This window comes from Suillus subaureus (assembly GCF_016647635.1).
Source record: "Suillus subaureus strain MN1 chromosome Unknown BJ212scaffold_49, whole genome shotgun sequence".
Taxonomy (NCBI): domain Eukaryota; kingdom Fungi; phylum Basidiomycota; class Agaricomycetes; order Boletales; family Suillaceae; genus Suillus; species Suillus subaureus.
Genome location: NW_024538605.1, coordinates 137,994 through 153,068, shown reverse-complemented (window position 1 = coordinate 153,068; position 15,075 = coordinate 137,994). Strand labels below are relative to the sequence as shown.

Genomic DNA, 15,075 nt, shown 5'->3' with positions numbered 1-15,075 from the left:
TCATGGTGGATTCACGATATATATACCTTGTTACGAGTTGTAATGACTACTGACGCCGTTTACTGTGTGACTGTCCATGTGGCTATCAGATTATCTTCCAGTTGTGCAATGTGCTCACATCCATTCTTGGTCCATCCCATCGATAAGCTTGCATTGCACAATCTAAATCCGTCCTGAGTCGAACTCAACCCTAATCTCCCAAAACACCATGGCCTCACCATCAGATGCCAGCCCAACCTACATTTACAAGCTCATTTCATCAGCAGCAGCTCCACCTGATCCCCTGCCCGATCGGCTCCCCGTGAGCGACCTCGACCAGACATCCGGCTTCATCCACCTCTCCACCGCACGCCAAATCCCCAATACACTCAAATTCTACCTCAAAGATCACGTCAAAGTGTACGTACTCCGCATCCCTTACGACCCCGTCGAGAAGAATATCAAGTGGGAGGACCCTAAAGCAGAGGTGTGCGGTCCGCGCGGAGGGGAGGGCATGTTTCCGCATCTCTACAATGAATTTAAGCTGGGCAAGGACGAGGTAGAGAGCGTGCAGTCTTGGGAGAAGGGACCTGATGGATGGGACTCGGCTCTGCAGGCAGCAGAGGGATGGCTCGTTTACTGATGATTGTGTGTGAGTTCTTCTGCGTGACGTATTGCAGCGATGAGCTGAAGCTTGAAGAGGGGATAGTGATTACAATATTAGAATGCTTATTGCGATCCGCTACTGCTCCAAGACCTTCAACAGGCTGCAGCTCCAATGAAGATTATTTGATCCATCCAGTACATATGTATATAGATCACCAACCTTACACATACCTTTACGGCATATTTACTTCTGCCGCAGTTTACCTGAAGAAGAATGCAACTGGTACTGAACACTGTCTTGCTGAGCTAGTGCAGCCATCCGCTCAATGTTGGTTGTGTCCAACAAGTCCCAGAGAATGCTATGGACTGTAGGCGCTGCAGCATCGCAGGTTGACCGCTCATGTGTCATTGTCCGTCCTCGAGCTACATGAATGATGATAGGCAATGGGCAATGTCCTGTTTTGAAAATAAGATCAAAACAAAGTTAGCATCGGAGACGCAGATAGCTTACGTTTCTGTCTGCTTACCTGGACATACCTGATAGACAGGAAGCATAAACTGGAGACATTCGAATGCAGAGCGAATTGAACAATGAAAGTGGTGGCGAGGGCGCGGCCTCGATTGATGACCACGTGCACGAGGTCATGTTCGGGTTTCGCGTGGTTTTCCTACAATTTCAAATGGCCTCATGATCAGGTGTTTCTGCAGGGCCTTCGACCAAAGGCGTCAATTCATCTTATCTACTCCCAGGAGTTCTGGGCCGATTGCAAGGATAACTCTGTTTTCTACTTTGTACTCACGGCTTACATCTTCGTCCACCACTCTGTCGAAACCTGCAGCTATGTATCCTCCCATCAAGCCCTACGAGTCTGGTTTTTTCCAGGGCGCGAATTCAGAGAAACATCAGCTTTAGTATGTCTTTTGATCATCTGTTGTAACTTAAATGATAATCGATCGGAAGTTATGAAGTGAGTGGAAACAAGCAAGGCGATCCAGGTACGTGCTCCGATGATATTTTATGCAGTTCGGATCAAGGTTATTGACTTCTGAGTAGTTGTCTTCCTCCACGGGGGTCCAGGAGGCGGAACAGATCCGAAGGATAGAGAGTTCTTTAACCCTGAGAAGTATAAAGTAAGTAACAGTCATTTAATAGAGGACGTCATCTTATTCATATGAATTGTACTCTCTCAATGTTGTAGATTGTGCTGTTTGATCAACGGGGTGCAGGAAAGTCCACTCCGTAAGTTCCATCGGTTCCTTGACATCGCTCCTGCATGAAACTGCGTAGGAGCGCGGAATTAGAGAACAATACTACGTGGGACCTCGTGAAAGACATCGAGGTCCTTCGGCAGAAGCTAGGTGTCACGAAATGGCACGTATTCGGCGGAAGCTGGGTCTGTGTTAGCGCATTTTCTTCTAGACTTCATCACTGACACAGATGTGCAGGGCTCTACGCTCTCCCTTGTATACGCCCAGGTTTGTGATCGGCTTCCTTCTATACAATGTTTTGTTTAAGCAGTCAGTTCGTTACATAGACACATCCAGACAGAGTCAAGTCCCTCGTTCTCCGGTGAGTCTCGATAGTGTTGGTTACAAGCTAGACGATTCTAAATTCTTTCAAAGTGGAATCTTCACGCTAAGACAAAGGTATGCGTCACTTGATAAGCCAAAATAGACCATGCTGACTTCCCGCCTCTTTCAGCGAACTGCGATTCTTCTATCAGGATGGTACTTCCCATCTTTTCCCCGAACAATGGTAAAACAACACAGTAACAACAAACTTTCATTGTCTGGTGACCAAGTTGTGTAGGGAAGAATACCTGGCCCCGATCCCAGAGGCTGAACGGCACGACATGATGAAGGCATATCACAGCCGCTTGAACTCTCCGGACGCAAATATCCGTCTGGCCGCCGCAAAGGCGTGGGCAAAGTGGGAGTAAGTAGATGATGCTCCGTTGGTACTATGCTCGTTGCTGACATCATACTGCAAGGATGGCTACATCAAGGTTGATTGTAAGTGCGGATGCTGTCGCCCAAGCGGAGAAAGGTGACTTTGCAAAGTACGTGGACTCAGCGGCGAGTTGATTTTCTGCTGAATCAACATTTAGCGCATTTGCTCGCATTGAAAACCACTATTTCGTCAATGAGGTCTGTCAATTGGAAAGTTAGCTCGATTGTGATTTAAAGCGGTGATTATGCAGGGTTTCATGCGCGATGGTCAATTGCTTGAGAAGCAGGAACTCGATAAGATGTATGTGCATTCTACGCCCGTCCTTAATCCCTTCTTACTGTTCCCAGCCGCCACATTCCAACTATCGTGGTTCAAGGAAGATACGATGTCGTATGCTCCGTATGCAGATTTTTTATGTTTCCAGAGACGCCTTTACTGACACGCTTGGACTCCTAGGCGACTACTGCATGGGCACTGAAACGGGCTTGGCCAGAAATTACTCTGCACATCATCCCAGATGCAGGGCACTCTTCGCGCGAGCCTGGCATCGAGAAGAAGCTTGTAGAGGCAGCTGATATCATGGCTTCCAAGGGTTTGTAGTAACGCGAGGTCTATGATCAGGGGGGACTTGGATTTTGAGATAATTTGTGTAAGATATTGAACATATGGAGCTTTAACTTGTCTGCGGATCTATCTGCCCGTATCGTTTGTCAAGGTCCACAGTCACACAAGTTCGATTGGCAGATGACACGGGTTTTGGGTTTCATGTCGCTGAGCTTGGTAAGAGGCTTTGTGAAGTATCTTGGACGTTGGCTCGCAATAAAAAAGCTAATCATACAACCAGAGTCCTTTCCACCGATTCGGATTGTGTAACATACAGCGCAGTCTGTTCTCGATCCTCGCACTGGTCACGTCAGTCTAGTATGGGGCGACTGCCTGGATTTCTACCCATTCGCTGCAAATGCGGCGTTGCCTTGAAATGTTATGGTCCAAGATCCGGGCACTCATGCCGAGCAGTATTTTGTAGGATGCATGTCATCCATCACGAAGAATTATTTGAATTAGGGCATAGATAGGTGAAGACTCATACACGCTATAATACTCAATGCACAATTTAGAATTAAAGCCGTCACCTTCACTTACAATGTCACTTCTCAGCGACCAAAACCGCACGGTACCTCACATCTCCATTCTCAAGTTTCCCCATCGCCTTCTCTATACCAGCCTTAGTCAACGGGAACTCCTCAACGATGGGCTTGATGCTGTGAAGTGCTGCAAACTTCAGCATCTTGACATGCGTTCCACGCGAAGGGCAGATGCTGCCCTGGAGCGTGATGCCATTAACGACGAACTGCATGTACGGTAAGGTGATGGAATCAGTGGACACAGTGAGCGGGTATATCTTGGCACGCGGCGCGAGAATATTGAGGTAGCTGTAGGTGATACGAGGCTTGTTAAACGATGCAGTCACAAGATCACAAAAGGGACGTACAAATCCCAGTTAGGCTGCTTGGATGCTGTGACGAAGAGGTGCTTGAGGGGTGCCCCTATCTTGAGTTCCTGCACGTCCTTCGTCACGTAGAACTCAGTCGCGCCGAGTTTCATCGCTTCATCCCTTTTATCTTCTGTCCCGGAGAACACCACGACCTGGCAGCCCATCTTCGCAGCGAACTGGATAGCGAGATGTCCGAGGCCGCCAACGCCGATAATGCCTACCCGATCGGTGGGTAACATGCCATAGAGGTGCATAGCGTTGAAGACGGTTCCGCCGGCGCACATAAGAGGAGCTGCATGGGAAGAAGAGATCGCATCGGGGATATGGAAGAGGAAGCCGGCTTTCCAGACAGCGTGCGAGGCGAACCCGCCTTGGTCTTTATCAGCGAACCCGTACATGGCGCGTTCTGGACAGAATATCTCGTTTCCACTGAGGCACTCGTCACAATGCCCACAGGAGTTATGCAAGTATCCCCAGCCAGCGCGGTCGCCCCTGCTTATGGTGTTAATTTCTGACTCTCTAGGGTTTGAAGGAAGGTACATACTTTTTGAAGGTGGTGACCTCGGAACCAACCTCCTGCACGATGCCGATTCCCTCATGGCTGAGAACCATGTCATCAGTCTTGTAGTGCAGATCTGTACCACAAAGGCCGGCGTGAGTGATTTTGAGGAGGACCTCGTCAGACTTGAGACCGTCTTTGTGGTTTGTCGACTCAACGATCTTGCCGCTGGAGGAGCCTTTGAAGACAGTGATATCGATACCTGTCATGCTGTTCAAGTTATGAAGAAGTGATGAATTGAAATAGGCGGGATGAAAGAGAGGAATACGAAGAGACAGTAAGCCAGAGGGGGGGTCTTATACCTGAGGCTGACCAGGAGTGCTGAGTCATGACTCCAATGGTATTCAGCTCGAGCTGGCAGACCGACTTCAAACGTTAACGTTGTGTTTGAACCAAAGTCTCATTTTTTTGAGTACAAGTCCAAGAGTCCATATCTTAGATTCCGAGGCTGTTGTGTTCATCAAAATTAATTATCATTTGCGGGGGAATCAGGAGAAGCATAAGCCTCCGCGACGCGTGAAAGGGTGTTCGAAGTCACGTGCCCCAAAATCAACCAGTATGACAGATACCCGGCTTATCGGGAGATGATTCATGATTCTTGAAATGTTCACTTGCGCACGAACCGGTGTTGACAGACGAGACGCCAGATACTTGGAAAATGCTTTGATTTCATCATAGCCCATACGACAAATAAAAGAGATAAAATAGTAACCATAGCACAAGGAACGACTCCCAAAAAAATAAAAGAACGATTATATCATATGCACACCGCCGGATCGCTCGTTTCTAAGTCGTCAGTGTCATGAATTTTCAGTAGGGAAAGGTAACGAGCCACCTCCAGGGCGTTCGCCGTGTACGCGGAAGCGGTACAAACACGTATACCCGTATTTGCCCCAGTTATCCTTGATCACAAGCGCCACAATACCGAAATCCAGAGAGAGATCGCGGACTTCCTGGCGCACGGGAAAGGTTTGGATGTTTGAAGGTGCGTGAATATCATATGTGAACGATGCAAGACGGATGAACGAAACGTCACTGGGAAGCGTAGCCGGATAGTCGTCCTCAAGATTCGCTTCAGAAACAGCCTCACCGACCTCCTTTGCAGCCTCTTGTCGCGTAGCTTGTTCTGCGCGCCATGCTGCAACTTTTGCTAAATTATCCTCGCCCTCTACTTGGCCCCATATCTCCATATGTTTGGGGGCCGTGCTAAGATCGAACGCGACTTCCTTGGCGACATGGTCGATGGTGATATCAGAGATGATAGTAGGGAAGGCGAGCATGACGCCCAATTGACCGTAAGACCCAGCCATGGGCCAACAATTTCCGCTGTGCAAATCCTGATGCAAAGCAGTTATTGGTGATCGGCCGACTTCATACCCATGGCCAGTAATAAGACCCAGGATCTGGCCTCGCAATGTGCTTGGCCGCAACTCAAGCGTACCACTCGTAAGATGGGGAATTGGGCGTGCACCACCAGAGTGGAGCGCGAAATCAGGACGAGAAATGATATCTTGAGTCCCATATCGTGCAATGGCATTGTCGACGAGCTGGGAGATGAGCGAAGTGACGTCCGAGCCATCCGCAGACTTGATGGTCAGACCAGCACCGGTGCTAACAGTCGATGCCAGCTTCGACCACCAAGCTGGGCCAGCAGGTACGTTTACTGGAGCATGTGCAGCGTTCTTGGTTTGCTCCAGGGCGTCCTTTACGTCACCCTCGATACTTCCGAGCCGCTCCTCCAGAACTCTCAACTTAACCCGTGCCTCTTCGTCGTTAACAGTAGGTGGCATTGAAATCACAGTTTCCCTAGGCGCAGATGCCACAGCACTTAGCTGAGAATGCAAGGCTTCAACCTCACGTCTAAGGTCAACGAGACCTTGACCCGAAGATGACTTGAGATGAGCTTCAGTGTCGGAAACACGCTTGGCCTCGTCACGAATGCGCGCCTCGAGAGCAAAAATTCGGTTGACAACATCTCCATGGGCACGAGCCTCAAGATCTTGCTGGGCACGAGCACGTTGTTGGTCAAGGGAAAGACCAGACAGAGCGGCTTCAATATTTTGAAGCCTAGCGCCAAGTTCATCAAGGTTTGTGATGGGCGTGTCGGGTGCGTAATATTGGCGTTGCGGCGAGCGAATGGGTAGCATTTGAAGGACGGGATCACGGAACTGATGCCAAGTGGCATAGAGAGCAGCAGCAACGAGAAGGTATTTGGCAAGGGTGATGAATGGTCCCGCCTTGATGCGTGAGAAAAAGGAGGCTGGACGCATGAAGATGATGTCGAATATCGACCCAAATATGCGGCCAAGAACGAGGGCCAGGAGGGCAACAATGCGTATGGCCCAAGCGAAGATACCCAGAAGGAGCCGTATAGCACGGTTCACAGCCAGGCCTAAAAGACCTCCGACCGAGAATGATCGTGATGGAATGTCAGATGTGTTGGAGAAGCCATCCACAGCCGGAGGCTCATCCATCTCAGGAATGGAGTCAAGCCCCACTTCGAGGTCAGTTGGATCATCGGAATGGGGAGGGACAGATCCTCGAGGTATCGAGGACCTTGAAGGCGGGGGCACGGAGCGGGTAGCCGACGCATGCTGACCCGAAGAACGCTATGAAGGATGATGAGCAAAGACGCTGAAATCCAAAATTTTTACCCTTACCTGCTCACTTCCGCTGCTACTTTCGTCTTCTTCTTCACCTTCAACATTAGTCTTGCTGCCTCTCTTCTTCTTCCGTCGCTTATCGTAGCCTGCTACTGGCAGCGTTGTCAGAGGACCACCACCTAAATCCCTTTTCTTAAATTTTCTTCTTCTTTTCCGTCCGTCGTCAGAAACATCGTCGGAGTCCCCTTCTATATCAGATTGTGAGGGTTGATACGCCTTATTATCGACGGACATCCGGTTCCGCTTTTGGCTGGGTGCGGGCCTCTTAGAAGCAGACTGCTCTTGTTGCTCATGAGCTAGCTTTTGCCGCATTGTCTCTTGATACTCTAGCTCCTCTGATGCGTAGTCATAACTGGAGTCTCTGCCATTTGTGGTTGTGTTGACAGCTGATATATCCTCGGGCTCGGTTGAGCGGGGACGCATGTAAAAGGAGGTTGCGGACGTCAGGGCGCGCTTAGAAACGTCGACGACCTGCTCAAAGGGGCTCTTCCCGCGAGCACTGCGGTTACGTTCCTGGGACTCCTGATTGTCTTCGCCTTCAGAGTCGGACACATGTGTTGTGGTGGAGTCCTGCTTTGAGAGGGTCTTGCGCGTATTGCGCTGTGAAAGACGATTTGGAGGCGGCGCTAGTCGGCGACTGCTGGTAGAGTGGGTCTCTTTCTCGTAGTCGACAGATGTGCTTCGAGGTACGTTGAGGTTTGTTTGAGATCCGGAGGCCCAGGCGTTATTGGGATTGCTGGGGTGCATCTCGTGTGATGTAGATGCGGCCTGATAGAATGCACTTGCAATATTAACAGAAGTGTCCTTTACGCTCCACGTCTCAGGAGCGAGCGTTGGCTGGGACTGCTGAAGTGACCGCTCGCGCTTTAGGCGGGCGTAGCGGACGAGGGCTGTCTCGTCGTCTGCTGCGTCAGCCGTGGATGCAGATGATGTGGGTTTAGCCGGTGATTTGGAGCCTGCTGTTGGGGCTCTGACGTGCATGTGAAGATATGATAAGGGTGCTGTTATAAGATATGATATGATAGTGCTCACCCGTACGCGTACGACGTTGTTATTGAGCGCGGTGGACTTGTGGGAGGATTGACGGTTCTAGCAGATGGATTATTGTGAACTGTAGCAAGATGTGTCTTGTTGAGGAATGTGTGGTGATCCAGACGTCTGCCTTGACCAAGAGGTGTGCCCGCGAATGACATATGTAAGCCCGTGCAAGGCTGCTTCGAGGCGAGTTAACCTTGATTAAGAGCACGCTCTAAACACGTGTGGTAACTCGGCTGGCGTGTTGCAATTAGCGCCAACCTAATCAAAATGAGTTTCAGTGCAGGTAGTCTGCAACTATTCTGTTAGCACGTTAAAAACGAGGATGATGAAAATGTTGAAGAGTGTTCCGTGGCAGCATTAAACATAAAACGCGACCAAAGCGTGCTCCTCAAATCACACTTGTTTACTCTTATTTGTACACAATCCACATACCAAAAAAGGAAATCATAGTATTAGAAGACAATGACTTGCTTGTAGATTTGTTCCACTGGCAAAGCGTCGCGACGTGGACAAAAGCTTGAAATGTGGCAATGGGGAAAGTATGGACAACCGTTGCTGGCCGACGAGATCATCTGAACCCGTTTCCATAACGTTGTAACTGACTCGTTGTTTGACTTTCAGTTTGGCATATATTAACGGGGAGGTTCTTCTTGTGATGCGAAGCTCGTGCACGCCCAAACAGCCTTTTTTGCTTTGTTATAGAATACCCACCCCCGCATGTTTACAGTAAAGCAAGCAAGGCTGGTCATAACCACGTTGTTCCACTGGGTAAAGCGAGGACGACCGGTCAATGCCATCTGCAGCGGCGACAAAGCGTGGCCCCGGTTGCCCTCCACAGAGGCAATATCGTTCTTACGAGACCATCGGAACCCGTTGGTAAGTAGAAAGTAGCTTTTCATATGACACGCGTCCGCCAAGGCGAGAGGCCTCGGGTACGCGCGGACGGTACTCTTTTGTTGAGTAGTCTATAAGCGAGGAATACCCTCTGGTCCGTCATAACATTCCTCGCCCATAGTAGATCCATGGATAACAACAAATGCCGTCTATACGTCACCTTCTACCATCGCATGACAAAGCCAGGATTCCACCACGCACCCACGCTTTCACCCAAGTAAGAACCTCGCAACGCCTCTGATTGCCACTACCACATCTACCACGTCATCAATACCATCCAGTCATGTGTCAGGTTCGGTCTGAACAGCATGCCAGAGTGGTTGTGATACGAACATAAAGCGATCAATGATCTTCGAGAAGGTACGATCACAGGAAGGGTGCCTATCGTAAGGCTGCCCACACGAACTGTTGGCCACACATGCAGAACGCATACATGGTATCCTTGCGCAAGTACCACTCGTGCGGAATGGTGCACAGTGGGATTGCCGAGCGTGGATGATCCATGCACTTGCTGGACTACGAGCCAAGGGGAGCGATTTCAGCACGATACTGGATATCACGAATGCAGTTCAGGCGGACAGTGAATTAAAAGCGTTCGACGACATAGCCAAGGATTGCAGTTTTGAAGAGGCGACCTAGCTGTATTAGCGATATGCCGCATCCCCGCCGAGGACTGCCATCCAGCCAGCTCCTTTCCCATTCCATCATAGTTTGTCATAAAAACTAACGGATGGCCTCGTCAGCCTCGAGACCTTGACACGATAAAGTTAGTCGGAAGTGGACGTATGCATCTTGATCGGACATAATTGGTCTTCAGCCGAGCCTTTTCATTCTGACATATTGTGTTAGAAAAACCATCGGGAGACGGGTTCTTGGACATCTGGAGGTCACTTGATAAGAGCTGTATTACTCGTCGATTCGATTCCTTCGTTTGGATCTGGAGTGAGATAAGAAGTACCTGACGATCGCCTCGATGACCACTCAATATTCTCGAATCTCCCCGCCTTATGCGAAGTCACAGAGCACGCAGCAAACTTGATAAACAACAAGTAAATGAATGTAACCTCAATTCTACCGCCCCCCCTGAATTCAGCTCGAGCACCTAGAACTTGCATGCTTACGAGACTGCAAATAAGTCGTGAAAATTGTCCACTTCAGAACGCCAAGTAAGTACTAGTAACGCACGGGTACCAAAAAAAATCACCCGCTCTTTGCAGAGTGCCCGGAAGTGTGAATCATACCGAACATTTCTTGTTATACACGCGCTCCTGGAAAACAATTGAAGTCATGCCGGTTGCTGCATTTGAGTCGGCCACAAGCTTGGCGTGATACTCTCGAACACCAAGGATCAGGCGTGGTCCTAGCACAAACTTTCCCGCGAGTGCAAAAATTTGAAGGAATCCAACATAAATGTGCCATCTCATGGAATATGGTTCCTATAGGATGGTGAACGGTGCACAGGTGTAGAGTTCAGTGAAACATTGGCATACCACTGAGGTTGTCGGAGACAGATAAGCAAGGTTGAAGCAAGAAATAGGAACAAAGCTAGCATCCGCAAAATTTCAGAGGTCAATAGAACCACATTCACATTGTGAACTCACCTCGCAAAGTAAAGTACGTGAGTTTTGATCAACACCGTGAAACAGTCCCCGATAATACCCCCTGCCGATGAGCGTCGTAATTCACGGAAGTGTTTGACAGCGATCCAAACCGCGAAACACAATGTAACGACCTCCCATACAGTAGCAAGTATCCAGGTCATGGAACCCAGGAGTACGCTATTTCCCCCAAAGCTAACGGTGCATTGATACATGCCTGAGAGAACGAGTACCTCTGGTATTCATAAATGAGCCTGGTGGACCATGTATTTCACCCACAATTGACCTTACCCCCTGAAATATCCTTCATTATTATTCCCGCGAGCACTGCGCTGGCGATGTTGACAGCCAGGAAAGTGACAACAAGAAATATCAGCACGTTTCTGGATCGCTGGTACATGGCATGTAACCGAGAAATCATGATGACTTGCGTAACATTTCAGTCAATTCAATACCATGCAAGTATTGTAGCAGCGCAGCTCACCGCCCAGCATAGCATTTATGATGACACACATACAATCTAGTGCGACGTATCCACCGGGGCCTGACAAATTTAGTAACATTATGGAGGATCATACGCCCGGAACAAACTCACAGCTGTGACAATTGTTACGTTAAACTAAGAAGTCCGTCAAGAATCTCACTCACCCCTGCATGGGAGTGTAGTTGATTGGTCAGGAATGCAGGCATAGAAACGGAATACTCACTACAACTGTCACTGGAATAAATACTGTATGCCGCCGGTCAGAAAAAATGAAAACAGTGTGTGCGAGGAGACATACACAGCACTCTAATGCTGATTGTGAGAGATGGCAGATTAGTACAACACCGATTGCTTAAGCTTCCCAACATACACAGAATATATTATTCCAACATAGCGCACCTAGGATCCTTTTAAGTCAGCACAACTTACCTACCACACTGATGACACAAACTACATACACTCAGATACAACGCCGTCATGAGGGACCAGCGTTTCTTCTGCCGCGAATTAGTTGCGCATTCACGTCGTTCTTTTGACGCGGGAGTCCGCTCACCCAGATCAATTCGACCTGTGAAGGCATTCTTAGCGAGATGGCTGCTTCAGTAATACCATTAACCTACTTCTTGACCAAACATAAGTGCTGGAAATACCGTGAGGATATTCAGGTGGTTCTGTCGTACTCAGTCTTGCTCACCCCAATCATATATCAACCCAACAGCAGAGGCGACTGCAAAACCAAAGCCTAGGTTAGATCGACACATCACCATCATCATTAGACTCGCTTTCCACGAACCTGCAAAATAGCTGGCAATACGACTCGCTTTGATGAACGGCCCCAAAAAGAGCTCATTTGAGAGAAAACTCATACTTGTGGACGAGCAAACTGGAGCGGCGACGTTGGTAAACGTATAACGATAACATGCTAGATATAATACCATTATCCGGCGCTTATCACCGCCAAAGCGAATGCTACACACGATAATTTGGTGAAGTAAAAGTGTTTCAGGTTGAGAGGGAATAAGGAAAGTTCATCCAGGCACGTTTACGATACCACCCAATTATCGAAGTAGATGTCTGACTATAATTCTTATTACATTGCTACCCTAGAACGCCACCCCCTTGGTACTACGTACATAAACTCCCACTGGGTTAATACTGTCAGTAGCAGAGTAGTGGTGTACATATTTACCATTTTCGAAACTCACTCCCAGTCCTATCTCTCACTTCGAACTTGCACAATGTAGTGCACTTGCAGTCTCTTGCAGGCAGACCGAATAGAAGAAGACAATCGTTGAGACATTCCTTCTTCATTGTGTACGCACTTATGTAGTACAGCCTGACATGGTGTGACATGACGCCACATTGAGTCCCAGCGCCTTCGGGAATTCAAACATTATAAAATCTTGGTTTGGTCATGAAACAGTTGCGTGCGTGGATAATCAGAATATGTGTGGAAGTCGTACTCGGGACGTACTGTTACGGGAGATGCAGCGTATATAGGGGATGTCAGCGAGATGCGTGATGGACCCTGACTCTGAATCGCCTCCCCTGAGTGGCCATGGGAATTCAGGGCCGAACACAGAGGGTTTGCGCATGACATGAGAGACGTTGCAGCGAGCAGGCCTTCATCGTGACTTGTGCACCCTCTCCAAATGCGAGTATCCAATGGTGGCCCTTTTCGTTCTCCATCTGTCATCTCACGTGCACCCCCCCGCTCTCGTCTGCCTTAGTCACACCAGGCTAGCCTTAAGGTGACTCAAAAGGAGGAATCGAAAGCAGATGAAGACAGCCGTCGCGAATCCGAAAATGTGGTCATGGAGAACCGACGAACAGGATCTCACTTCGTTCTCATACTCTCGCCCAAGCAAGAAACTCGCAATACCGTGACGTCTATACATGTACCACACCCGGGCCGTCAGCACGATCTCGTAAAGCTACCTGCACACGAACCGTTAGTCACACAGGCAGAGCATGATATCCTTGCACAAGTACTGCTCGTAGAGTTCTGGAGAATAATGCACAGTAGGTTTGCCTAGTATAGAATTAGCTGCTCTGCGAGCCAAAGGGGGTAACTTCAACACAATCCCGGAGGTCACAGATGAATGGATGGCAAGATACACCGCACTGGTTCGAAGTATTTGGTCCCTGCCAGTGAAGCTTTCACGCACGACTCTATGGGAAGTGACCCATCGACCGCTTGTATTATGAATATACAAATGAAAGTTACAGCTTGGTATTGATACGCGTATAAGTAACAAGTAAAGAAAATCATGTAGATTTGCTGAGCTTATCCCAACCTTCTAAACTTGTAAATTTAGATAGAACAGCATCGAGATCTGAGTCCTCGGCGTTAGGCTGCCGGCCTTCTCCTGAGCTCGATGGCCGTTTAAAGCGAAGATAGTACCGGTTGTCGGCATCCTTTTTAAGTACCAGAAAAGAGTCCACAAGGAAATTCCAAATGTCTTCGTCTATGTCCGAAGGTGCGGAAGCCTCCATATTATTGAGAAAGAACAACTTCTCCTTGCCACATGCCACAGCGCCTAAAGTTGCCCATTCGTCGAAGGGGCGCAGTCCGCGTGGCAGAAGGACTCCCTGCCTGTAACGTAAGACAATCCAGGCAAAAACCCACATAAACGACTCCAAATCGTGGCGATACAGGTGTTTGACTTCGCCTCGTTGAACACTTGGGGAAAGAAGCTCGAGCGCCATGAACGGTACCGTGCCCGTGCGCTCGTTGCCCTGAGGACCTACTATATTTGCCAACGAAGATAGATCGTAGTCGTCTAAGACACCGATCAGTTGGCTGTTTTTTCTGTACCACATCAAGTTTCCAGGGCTGATATCTCGATGATAGACCCCTTCCTTCCACAGAGTCAGATGGCCTGCACGCTATGTCAACGAAGCGCCACGTAAATTTAACCAAGCACGTACATAGGACACACTGACGCCATACATTGAAAAGCTCTGTGTTGTTAAGCTTCTTCGTGATGGGGTGGAGCTTGCGGAATACGAGAATGTAGAGCATGCGACTGCCCGTGGTGGGTTCCGGAATACCAAGTGCTTCTCCGATGGCGGACGTGGGATTCGTGAACGTGTGGTGCCAGAGCAACTCAGGAATATGATCTTTGACGGTATCGTGGACCTTGGCAATCTCAACGCTTTTCAAGATTTTTGACTCGTTTGTGCGACTCGCCCCTCCCCAAAAGATTTTGGCCACCATCCCATCCTCGAGGTTTTCGTATCTCTTCACGAGCGCGTTGCTAGTGACAGGGACCACATTGGTGGCTCGTCCTTGAAGTCCGTAGTGTGTCACTCTTTCGTCGCGCTGCGTATGACATGAGTGACATTGCAACGAACAGGTTTTCATAGCTTGTTCCTCCCAGTGCCCTCTCCAAATGCTAGTACATATCCAACTCTCGTCTTCCATCTGTCATCTCACGCACACCTTCTCGCCTTCGTTTGGCTAAAAGGAAAAAGGAATCGAAGGCAGACCAAGACAACTTGTCACGAATCTCCAAATAGCAAACAAGTTGAAACAGGCCAACTGACGTAACTACAGATTCTGAGGAAATTTTGGGAAAATATGATTGGTCGGTTTGTACGGATTGTAAGGAAAATCCAATCCAGTTTCGTTTATTGCACAATCATTGATGGTCAGACAAACAGTGGTTGGGCTGGGCCGAGCGTTAGCTCGGTTCGGACGCTGGCGAGATTACCGCTGGGTGGGCGGGAAAACTCGACAAGCGGGCTGAATGAATGACCATTATGAGTGTAGGTGTATGAAGTTATGAGTGTACCAAAAAAATCC

At 48.9% G+C, this 15,075-nt stretch overlaps 6 protein-coding genes across 6 annotated transcripts; 3 read left to right on the top strand and 3 right to left on the bottom strand.

The window, feature by feature from the left end:
• Positions 1-274: 274 nt before the first annotated feature.
• BJ212DRAFT_1243962 (uncharacterized protein) lies at positions 275-622 on the top strand (the record flags this gene model as incomplete). The annotated part of the gene is made up of 1 exon (XM_041329626.1): positions 275-622. A coding segment is annotated over one exon (348 nt), but the record flags the coding sequence as incomplete, so codon positions are not given.
• Positions 623-1,426: 804 nt separating this feature from the next.
• Positions 1,427-3,136, top strand: BJ212DRAFT_1303834 (proline iminopeptidase; the record flags this gene model as incomplete). The annotated part of the gene is made up of 15 exons (XM_041333492.1): positions 1,427-1,497; positions 1,547-1,581; positions 1,640-1,716; positions 1,785-1,825; positions 1,874-1,979; positions 2,032-2,061; positions 2,121-2,155; positions 2,209-2,232; positions 2,288-2,341; positions 2,396-2,521; positions 2,577-2,645; positions 2,694-2,733; positions 2,787-2,836; positions 2,884-2,935; positions 2,993-3,136. 15 exons carry the CDS (start codon positions 1,427-1,429, stop codon positions 3,134-3,136), a joined length of 954 nt encoding a protein of 317 aa, XP_041187554.1.
• A 527-nt stretch (positions 3,137-3,663) lies between these two features.
• BJ212DRAFT_797020 (chaperonin 10-like protein) lies at positions 3,664-4,847 on the bottom strand. The gene is made up of 3 exons (XM_041344093.1): positions 4,576-4,847; positions 4,029-4,523; positions 3,664-3,969 (listed from the first exon to the last, which is right to left on the bottom strand). Exons 1-3 carry the CDS (start codon positions 4,797-4,799, stop codon positions 3,684-3,686), a joined length of 1,005 nt encoding a protein of 334 aa, XP_041187553.1. The 5' UTR covers positions 4,800-4,847; the 3' UTR covers positions 3,664-3,683.
• Positions 4,848-5,238: 391 nt separating this feature from the next.
• Positions 5,239-8,642, bottom strand: BJ212DRAFT_1570779 (uncharacterized protein). The gene is made up of 3 exons (XM_041342050.1): positions 8,286-8,642; positions 7,251-8,223; positions 5,239-7,199 (listed from the first exon to the last, which is right to left on the bottom strand). Exons 1-3 carry the CDS (start codon positions 8,444-8,446, stop codon positions 5,391-5,393), a joined length of 2,943 nt encoding a protein of 980 aa, XP_041187552.1. The 5' UTR covers positions 8,447-8,642; the 3' UTR covers positions 5,239-5,390.
• Positions 8,643-9,614: 972 nt separating this feature from the next.
• Positions 9,615-9,824, top strand: BJ212DRAFT_1283157 (uncharacterized protein; the record flags this gene model as incomplete). The annotated part of the gene is made up of 1 exon (XM_041331739.1): positions 9,615-9,824. A coding segment is annotated over one exon (210 nt), but the record flags the coding sequence as incomplete, so codon positions are not given.
• A 3,711-nt stretch (positions 9,825-13,535) lies between these two features.
• On the bottom strand, positions 13,536-14,634 carry BJ212DRAFT_1486109 (uncharacterized protein; the record flags this gene model as incomplete). Its single annotated transcript, XM_041341076.1, has 2 exons — positions 13,536-14,149; positions 14,199-14,634. 2 exons carry the CDS (start codon positions 14,632-14,634, stop codon positions 13,536-13,538), a joined length of 1,050 nt encoding a protein of 349 aa, XP_041187550.1.
• Between the last annotated feature and the right edge of the window lie 441 nt (positions 14,635-15,075).

Excerpts from the sequence above, each read along its gene's own strand:
- BJ212DRAFT_797020 (XM_041344093.1), bottom strand. The coding sequence starts at position 4,799 with ATGACAGGTATCGATATCACTGTCTTCAAAGGCTCCTCCAGCGGCAAG. Across the intron at positions 4,524-4,575 it reads GAGGTCACCACCTTCAAAAA|GGGCGACCGCGCTGGCTGGG; the intron begins GTATGTACCTTC and ends CACCATAAGCAG. Across the intron at positions 3,970-4,028 it reads AAGCAGCCTAACTGGGATTT|CTACCTCAATATTCTCGCGC; the intron begins GTACGTCCCTTT and ends TATCACCTACAG.
- BJ212DRAFT_1570779 (XM_041342050.1), bottom strand. The coding sequence starts at position 8,446 with ATGTCATTCGCGGGCACACCTCTTGGTCAAGGCAGACGTCTGGATCAC. Across the intron at positions 8,224-8,285 it reads ACAACGTCGTACGCGTACGG|AGCCCCAACAGCAGGCTCCA; the intron begins GTGAGCACTATC and ends CATGCACGTCAG. Across the intron at positions 7,200-7,250 it reads GTAGCAGCGGAAGTGAGCAG|CGTTCTTCGGGTCAGCATGC; the intron begins GTAAGGGTAAAA and ends CATCCTTCATAG.